Here is a 10,522-nt window from a genome sequence, read left to right as displayed (position 1 = left end):
CAGATGGCGGAATGTAGTACAACAGTACAAGACACAAGGACGTTCAGTCTCATTCTATGCTCTCAAGGAATTTGTGAGAAAAGAGGCAAAGAAGGTGAATGACCCAATCTATGGGAGAAGAGCCCTTAGTGAACAAGCTAGACCATTGGAGAAACCCAAGCCTAAACCGAAAGTGATGGCAACAAGTATGCATCAGGAAGAGCGGACGAGCAGTACAGTTAAGCCAAAGATACAAAGTTGCAGTGGAAAGGCCATATCATTACTTTGCCCATGCATATTTTGTAAGCTGGAGAGTCATGGACTAGAGATGTGCAAGAAGTGGTTAAGTCTTGCTCATGGAGATAAGCTTCACTTTCTAAGGACAGCAGGACTCTCTTTCCGATGTCTACGCAAGGGGGCACATGAGTAATCAGTGTGACATGAAGATTGTGTGTGAAAAATGCGGCTTGAATCATCAAACTGTATTACATTATGTCGAACCCAGATATTTGGATCATCATAGAAGACACGTTGAGAAGGACTCCAATGTCTGCGTGTCACACACAGTGGACCATATGGGGGCTGGAGAAGGAGACTGCACTCTAGCTATAGTACCGGTGCTTGTCAAGATGAAGAACAGTAGTCAGGCTGTTCGCACATATGCATTTTTTGGATCCAGGAAGCAGCGTATCATTTGTATCTGAGAATCTGAAGAACAAGCTGGGGTGTGAAGGGAAAAGAATGAAAATTGAGCTTCAGACTATGGGAAAACCTTACAACATGGTAACATACTGTGTTAATGACCTGGAGGTGAGTGACTTGAGTGGAGAGAATGTGGTACAGTTACCTAAGGTATATTCTAAGGAGAGGATGCCAGTCTCACAGCACCACATACCAACACAGGCTGACGTTTCACAGTGGCCACATTTGGCAGAGATAATGATACCCGAGATCAACACACACAGATCGGCTTGCTATTAGGCAACAATGTGCCCGACGCATACTCACCGCTACAAGTGAAAACAGGACCGTCAGGCAGCCCACATGCAACACTTACACGACTAGGATGGGTTATTTGGAATTTGGTGAGAAATGAGATACATGATGGGCCTATGATGACAGTAAATAGAGTTGAGATTAGAGCTTTAGAAGAGAATGAGGAACTGAGAACTTTGGATCGGCTTGTAAGACATTCCATGAACTTGGATTTTCCGGAACGTCTTATGGATGACAAAAGGCACCCTTCATATGAAGACAAGAAGTTCTTGACAAAGGTTGAGGAGAGTATAAGACTAGAAAGTGGGCATTACACTATTGCACTGCCATTGAGAAGAGAAATAACACAGCTGCCAAGTAATCACAGCCAAGCATTCAAAAGACTGATGAATTTGAAACACAAGATGGAAAGGAATAGTAACTTCTTGAAGGACTACAGAGACTTCATGGACAAGATAGTAGCTAAGGGGTATGCTGAGAGAGTACCGGACCATGAGTTAGAGAGAGATGATGGGAGAGTGTGGTTTATTCCTCATCACGGGGTCTATCACCCCCACAAACCAAACAAGATTCGCGTCGTGTTTGACTGCACAGCCATGCACCAGGGAGTATCATTGAATAGCCTATTGTTGCAGGGACCAGATCTGACAAACCGCCTCATAGCAGTCTTATTACGCTTCAGACAGGAGCCAGTAGCAGTAATGGGAGACATTGAATCAATGTTTTACCAAGTACAGGTACCCAAAGAAGACTGGGACCTTCTCAGATTCTACTGGTGGGAGAAAGGAGACTTGAGCACTGAACCCATAGTGTATCGTATGTGTGTACACCTGTTTGGAGCTGTCTCGTCACCCAGCTGTGCAACTGCTGCTTTACGTCAAACCGCCAAGGATAATAGATCTACGTTTACACTACGTGTTACTGAAGTTGTCAACAAATCCTTTTATGTGGATGACTGCTTGAAGTCAGTTGAGAATGAGAACAAGGCGATGGAACTCATTGATGACGTGAGTGCATTGTGTGCTAAGGGAGGATTCCATGTCACCAAGTGGGTGAGCAATAGCCCTACGGTTATACATAGCATTCCTGTTAACGAGCGGGCTGGTAGTGTCAAGGCTCTGGACTTGAAGAATGAAGAATTACCAGAAGAAAGGGCACTGGGTGTGCTCTGGTCAGTACAAAAGGACTGTTTCAAATTCGACATTCAAGTGAAAGCCAAGTCACCGACAAGACGAGGTATTCTAAGTATTGTTAGCTCAGTCTATGATCCCCTGGGTTATGCCTCGCCATATGTTCTCGTCGCGAAGATTCTTCTGCAGCAATTATGTAAAGAAAACCTTGGGTGGGATCAAGAGATCTCATACCGTGACCAGAAAACATGGCAACAGTGGATAGACGGATTGAGCAAGTTGAAAAAACATTGAGCTACCGAGATGCTATAAGCCAGCAAACTTTGGACAAGTGACGGCCTGTCAGTTGCATATGTTCTCAGATGCTTGCGAACAGGGCTATGGAGTTGTAGCCTATATTCGACTTATTGATGAGAATGATCAGATCCACATTTCCTTCGTCATGGGAAAATCAAGAGTAGCGCCGCTCAAAAGAGTGACAATACCCCGAATGGAACTTACGGCAGCGACACTAGCAGTAAAGTTGAGCAGAATGATTTTGGAAGAACTTGAGTATGAGATCACAGAAACTTTCTTCTGGACGGACAGCATGACTGTGCTGCGTTACATCTCGAATGACACTTCACGGTTTCATACCTTTGTGGCAAACAGGGTCGGCATGATTCGAGAAGCGACAAACAAGGAGCAATGGAATTACGTCGCTGGTAAGATCAACCCAGCCGATGCCTGCTCAAGAGGCATGAACATTGACAAATTGCAGAAATGTGATATCTGGTTCAAGGGACCTAGATTCCTAGGAGAAGAACAGCGTAAATGGCCAAAGAACATAGATGAAGCGGACACTGTCAATTTGCTTCAGCCTGATGATCCGGAGGTAAAACATTCTGTAAATGTAGCCGTCGAGAAGCAGTCACGATGTGCCATGGACAAGCTGATAGAGCACTACTCTGATTGGACAAGACTCAAGAGGGCAGTTGGATGGATTCTGCTTGTGATTGAGAATCTTAGAAGTGTAAGGAAAGGTGAAAGGACACGAAAGAAAGAAATAACAATAGAGACTCTGAATAGTGCAGAGAAAGCAATAATTCGTCATGTCCAGAAAGCACACTTTCACGACGAAATTGAGAAGTTGAGCAAAGGAGAAGGTTTGAAGCCAGGCTCATCATTGAGAAAACTTGAGCCAATGATGTGCGCTGGAATATTGAGGATAAGGGGACGGCTAGAAAAGGCTGACATTCCATACAGTGCGAAACACCCAGTTATACTGCCGCGACAATCAGCAATCAACAATCATATCCTGAGAGATTGTCATCAGAAGGTAGGACATTTGGGAAAGAATTCTATGATGGCCAATCTCAGACAGCGATATTGGATCATAGGAGCAACTTCATGCATTAAAAGCCTCGTATCACGATGTGTACAATGCCGCAAGTATCGTGCCAGCACCTTGGAACAGCAGATGTCAGACCTGCCATCAGATCGCTTGACCTCAGATGACCCACCCTTCACAAATGTAGGTGTCGATTACTTAGGGCCCATTCTCATCAAAAGGGGAAGAAAAGAAGTGAAAAGGTATGGAGTTATTTTCACTTGTCTCTCCATAAGAGCAATTCATTTGGAGGTTGCAGCATCCTTGGATACCAGTTCGTGCATCAATGCGGTAAGACGGTTTATCGCCAGACGCGGCCCAGTGAAAACTATGAGATCTGACAATGGAACCAACTTAGTCGGATGTGAAAGAGAGTTACGAGAAGAAATCATGAAATGGAATCAGCAGAAAATTAATGCGGCACTTCAACAAAAGGGAATAGCGTGGCAGTTTAACCCTCCGTCTGCATCGCACCATGGTGGGGTGTGGGAGCGGATGATACGAACGGTGCGGAAGGTGTTGTATGCGCTTTTACGACAACAGACAATTCACTTGGATGACGAGGGATTGCAGACACTCTTTTGTGAGGTGGAGGAGATTATTAACAACAGACCAATCACTGCAGTACCGAATGAACCCAGTGACCTGTGTGTGCTCACTCCGAACCACCTATTACTGCTCCGCCCAGGTGAAACCATGCCCCCAGGAATATTTAATAAAGTGGACAATTACACCGTAAGAAGATGGCGCCAAGTTCAATATTTGGCAAACATATTCTGGAAAAGGTGGGTGACGGAGTATTTGCCTTTACTCCAGTTGAGACAAAAAATGGACAAAACCGAGGAGAAATGTAGAAGTTGGAGACATTGTTCTGTTGACAGACAATATGCCCAGAAATTCATGGAACATGGGCAGAGTAACAGAGGTCTTTAAAGATAGGAAAGGATTTGTTCGAACTGTTCAGGTTAAGACCAAATCAACAACTTTGATGAGACCAGTAACAAAGCTGTGTATGATCCTTGAAAGTGAGGAGGGAAAGTCTTAAAATGTGGGGTCGGTGGGGTGGCCTAGTGGTTAAGGCGTTGGCTCGTCGCGCCGAGGACCCGGGTTCGAATCCCCACATGGGTATGGTGTGTGGGGCCCATTTCTGGTGTCCCCCGCCGTGATTTTGCTGGAATGTTGCTGAGGGTGGCGTGAAGCCGAACTCAGTCGGTCAGTCTTAAAATGTGGTGTATGTCATGGAAATTGATACATTTCTCCAAGTGAGAAATTGTTAACAGTGTTTGTTTTTAAAAGGACATTTGTAATAAGTAAAAGGTATTTTTATTTCTCAAGGGTATCACATCATTTGGTGTTTCTCATGTTTGTAAAAGGAATTTTGTTTTTATATTCTTGGATCAAATTATGTACAAGGTATTTAGTTTGACTTTTGAGTGGTGCATCATACCTGAAGTTGATAAAAGATGGTACTTGTTGCTCTGGCGACTATGCTGATCGGGGGACTGATGAGATCGGGTGGTCAGGCTCGCTGACTTGGCTTGACACCTGTCATTGGTTTAGAATTGCGTGGATCGATGCTCTTGCTGTTGGTCGCTGGGTTGTCTGATCCGGACTTGGTTGTTTGCTGACCGCAGCCTTGTGGCTGGGTGCGGCGTGGGACATGGCTCACTCACTCATTTTTTTAATGTAATATATTTTATTTTCATGTTAAGTTATATTATCAGAATTTGGTAATTGCTCCGATTTAATCTATGCAATTAGGGGGCTGGGATGTAAGAGCCAAAAGTGGGATTATACTAGCACTTCAGTCAGTGGCACCTGTCAAGAGCTCTTAACTCGTTCCCTGTGAGGAGCATGCTAACTTGTATTTAAGGGAAGTTACTCCTTGCTTTGTCACTTTCATTGCCATGTGGTCTGAGTGAAGACATGTTGTTTTTGAGATATGGAAAGCTGAGCAAATGGGGTCTAACAAAATGGTATGTAGATATTTTCATTGTTAATATAATTTATTTGTGTGTTTGAGATATGGTAATGCATAAAATATTACTATTATAAATTTTCCATGTTTTATTGCCATGTTTGATAAATGTACTTAGTTTTCATGCACTGGTTAAATTTCTTCATTGAGTAAATTTAAAGTGTATTTTATAAGGTTAGGGTGTAGGTTCATTTAGTTATTTTCTCTAATGTTAAAGTTACTTTCCATATAATTTCTGAGCTGTTAAAATAAATGTATTTCATCTATTTTTTCCATTTATTGACTGTAATTTTCTTAGACATGTAATACTTTAGGTACTTATTACTATGTTTTGTTTTATTTACAGTCAATCATTTCATTCGTCTAGAGGATTTATGAGAAATTGAGAATGATGAAATTGAATATGTATGTCATGAGCTTGACTCTGTGAAACCATGAATTTGAGGGACATGAACATGAACTGACATGAGAAGTGGAATAAATGAGCACTCTGACGATGAATGAATCTTCATTTTGTTTTCATATGAGACTGTTAAATGGCATGGAACAGGTTTCTTTGTCATCTGCAGATGAATGGGATATCGTTCCTTTATGTGGATACTGATGGATGCATTCCTCGAACAAGGTAATAGTCTGATATTATTGCTTTAACTTTAGTCGGTTTTAATTCAATTTATGTATTATATTTTTAATTCATTTTGTTGTAGCATTCAGCAGAATCATTCCAATTCATTTATTTTCACCATTAATTTATTCGATGAGACAGATGACATACACAAGGTCGCACTTAGGTCGTGTGTGTGAATATGAATCACGTTTGCAATCTATAAAATGTCTAGATGTTACAGTCATGTTATAAATTCACTAAAACAGATCGTGTACTTTTTTTTATAAATTTCAACATGCATAAAAATATAATAACAAATCCATTAGGATTATAAGACAAAAATATACAGGCCTACATTGACTATTTTTTTTGTCAGTTCTAACATTTTGTATCACTGGCAGACGAAGTTAGATATATTCATTCATTTGTTATCATAATAATGAAAATGGAAATATTAACGAGTTAAAAAGTTAATCATCTTTGTTGATCAATGCAAGGATATACATATACTACCAATTGCGCTTGCGTGTGGCGCAGCAGAGATCGCAGCCCAGTCAAGAATTCTGGCATATCTTCCAGGTACTCACGGGAGAAAAGCAATAACAAAAAGCAACAACCAGTCACGGAAATACCTCTTGATCAGTGTCTACACAGGTGTGTGTTACCGGGTAGAGAAGGCGACAGGTTGGCAGACACCTGGCTGAATACTGCTTGTTCAAGGTAGTGTTGGTTTTAATTTTTAATTTTCCCAAGCAATGTATTACCCTTCCCGTTACTAAACATGAAAATATGTGATTTCCGCTTCAAGCTTGATGATTATTATGTCGCCGCCATAGACGACATTTTCTGTTTCCGTGAAGAAAACGTTCATACTGACCTGGCTGGCTGGCCGGCCGGCGGGTGTCGATAGGCAAACAAAACTTTCATATAACTAGGTCATTGTATTTGAAATATATTTTGATAATATGTGCTCAAAATTCAAAAGTCAGAATAGGTTTTTTAATTGTAATTAGGTATACAAATCAGAAATCTGCAAATGTTGAAGGGAACGGTATTTGGAGACGTGTTTTTATTCCAGGAAGTTGCGAAATATTTGACAACAAAAGTATGTTACAAGCACTATGAATATTTATACTGAGACTTTATACTGAAACAGAATTACAGAATGTATTGTAGTTGAAGACTACATTCATAGACGACGTTAGCCGAGAGCCGCGATGCGGTCCTATACAGTCAAGACATGACCCTACATCGCGGCCGAGAACACCACCTTCATAAATCCTATTCAGATTCTAGTGGCCGATTACCTTGTGTTTTCTTGAGATTTTTTAAATATATTTCCTGTGGGTTTGTGACTGAAACGTCGATATCGATGTACTCCCAGATAATGTCCCTATACATACACGTAACTGTCATATTTTTTGTGATCATACATTTAGATATTAATGCGGTCTCTCTTGCAAAAGAAGTGTCCATGGGATCAATCAGATTTATTAATGTACAAAGCAGTGCTAAGGACACCTAAGGGGCACGATCTTGTCACTTTCACTCTCCCGGGACCACGATTTTTTTCAGTTCAACACCTTGCCGAGAATTTCAAAGTATTCTCAAATTTCGTTTCTGTGTTGTTAAAAATCGAAGCAGACTTTAGTTTAAGATTAGAATGTAATTAGTTATTACAGTCATAAATTACATTTCGCTGGACAGTATGAATGTTTGAAGTTAATCTATTATTGTAAATTATAGTAAAACACGCCCAGGAGTAGACATAGCTGTAGAATATAGTATGGTTATGTAAAAACATGGTCCCAAATTTGTCGTATTCACAGACTGTGTATGAGGTATATTTTTCTGAATGATATAGATTTCAGGAGGTATGTTTTAGTTTGGTAGTATTATGGAGATAATAATTTTTTGTGTAGACGTAAAGTTTGTTGCAAGGTATATTAAATTCTCACATCATTACATTTTTTTCTTTAAATCCCAAAATGAGGTGATTCTTCTTCTATTCTACATTTAGTTTAGTACCGGATTTATTTTCCAACTATTTCATAAGGTTGTGGCTTAATAGTTTTACCTGTGTACATTCAAATAACAAATGAATGATATTTTCAGTTTCAGCTTTGCAGAAAGAATATAGAGAATATGCTAACATTTTATATTTGAACATGTTTTTATCTGTTGTCAGCATTCTATGAATACTATGGTGTTGGAATTATCTTAACTTTGTCTTATTCGTTGTTCTTAACGGTATATAGTTTTCCATCCAATTATATTTAGATAGTTCTGTATAAATATCATTTTGCCATTGTGAATGACTATTTTTTCCTTTAATACAATATCCTTTACACAGCAGCATAGGTTAATCTTGCATACTTTCCCCTCCATGTATAAAAGTTCTGAGGTTACATGGATCAGATGTTTCTTCAATATGCTATAAAATGATTACAGATCATTTCCATATATTTTTCATAGATTTGATACGATATGTATGTTCTCAAACCAAAATACTTTAAAGGATATATCAATTACAACAGGAATGTTTTACTTTAGGAAAGTTATTAAATATATTTAAAATGTATATACACACATATTTATTAGGAATTATCCTGGTTATGATATCTTTTTATTGACATTGGTGTTTAATGATTCACTAGGTATGCGTTTGTGACAAACTTTTAACGATATACTCGTTTTGTTTTTATGATATATACGGCGTAATCACTTTATATTGCCAATAATCTCATGGCATGATATTAAACTGTTCACTTTATTTCTGCAAGAACTGTACCCAAAAATTAAAAAATTGCACAATCGCAAGCATCCCTTTGATAGTTCCGTACCAAAAGGGTATTTTTAAGTTCACCTTTCTTCGTATAATTATGAAGAGAATAGCCACATTATAATGAACAATCAGAAGCCTGAACTGGGCATAATATTCGAACATAAATATTATATTTTGAAACATTTTCTTTGATTTTCGCGAAACAGGTGCGCGCGTTGTACACCGTAAGATACATGGTAATACATCCAATTGTTAAGCTATCCAGGACATTATTCAAATGGTGAGTGAGCGAGTTAAGATTATAGTCACACCGGCAATATTTTAGCCATATTGTGACTAAAACAATTCATTTATCACTCCCTCCATGAAGTTTAGGGGTGGGGTGTAGGTGTCATTCACATTGTACATGATTCTACATAAAAATCATCATCATCATCCACACACACACACACACACACACACACACACACACACACACACACCCACCTAGCCATAAATTATGTACAGTCCCTAAGTCCAAATCGTTTACATGGAAACCGGGAAAAATTTGAATGTCCAAAATCCGCAAATAATAAAAGGAACCACTTTCGGGTATGTCTCATATATCTAATAAGTTCTGTTGAAAGATATTGAACGGTTTTCGAGTTGTGTTCCGGAAACGAACCGCACCCCTCCTTTTGAGACAAAGTCCGAATCGTTTCCATGGAAACCGCGAAAATTAAAAATGACATAGATTTGTAAGTAGCAAAAGGCACCACTTTAGGGTTCTGTTTGGTATATCTACCAATTTGTGTTGAAAATATTGAACGGTTTTGAGTTATGCTCCGAAACAAAATGATTTCGGGCGGGCGAGACGTCGACTATATCAAAAATGCCTATACATGTATCTACAAAACAGATCAATCAACATTATCGATCAGGTCAATTTCTTTTATGAAATCAATAACGAAATGACAGTTAACATTATTAAAAAGATCTTTAACCATTTTGACACTGAAATATGTATCCTTTGTGAAGGAAAAATAAACAGTCAAGCAGGGACATGTTTGACTGGGATTCTTCCATCACAAGGGACACAAAACGGAGGATCCTCACCTTTTAGTAAATATTCATGCGTATATCTGCCTTGCAAACTACCGGCCAGTCTCAAACCTCAACTTCTTGTCCAAAATTCTGGAGAGAGCTTTTGACCTTCAACTGGCAAAGCACCTTTATGAGAACAACCTGGTGAACAAGTTCCAGCCGGCCTATCGTCCCAACCATAGCACAGAGAGTGCTCTACTCAGGGTTACGAATTATCTGCGGGGCTATGTGGACAACGGTTCCATTGGATCTCTTATCCTGCTCGATCTGTCGGCAGCCTTTGATACTGTGGACCACGGTATACTTACAGTACGACTACGACAGGAAGTGGGTATATCAGAATACCACTTTTATGGATACGCTCATATTTGAGCAACAGACGACAGTCAGTTATGATTGGTGATACTAAATCTGAAAGTATCGCGCTACCCTGTGGGTTCCCCAAGGATCTGTGCTAGGTCCAGTCCTGTTTGTGCTGTACACAAGTAGTCTCAACTCCAGCATCAGACATTATGGGCTGAACCACCGTGCATATATCAGCTATATCAAGGTTTCAAAGCAAGCGAAGCAACTGAATGATGGAAAAACTGAGGCC

At 39.7% G+C, this 10,522-nt stretch overlaps 1 protein-coding gene across 1 annotated transcript; it reads left to right on the top strand.

Annotated features, from left to right (window-relative positions):
* The first annotated feature begins 1,094 nt into the window (after window positions 1-1,094).
* On the top strand, window positions 1,095-2,399 carry LOC124276091. Its single transcript, XM_046711747.1, has one exon. The coding sequence runs from the start codon at window positions 1,095-1,097 to the stop codon at window positions 2,397-2,399; it is 1,305 nt and encodes a 434-aa protein (XP_046567703.1).
* Window positions 2,400-10,522: the final 8,123 nt, after the last annotated feature.

The sequence above is a fragment of the Haliotis rubra genome, unplaced genomic scaffold, assembly GCF_003918875.1.
Source record: "Haliotis rubra isolate DU_JTF1 unplaced genomic scaffold, ASM391887v1 Scf2054, whole genome shotgun sequence".
NCBI classification, from domain to species: Eukaryota; Metazoa; Mollusca; class Gastropoda; order Lepetellida; family Haliotidae; genus Haliotis; species Haliotis rubra.
The sequence above is the reverse complement of the archived record's forward strand: the minus strand, read 5'-3'. Positions and strand labels throughout refer to the sequence as shown.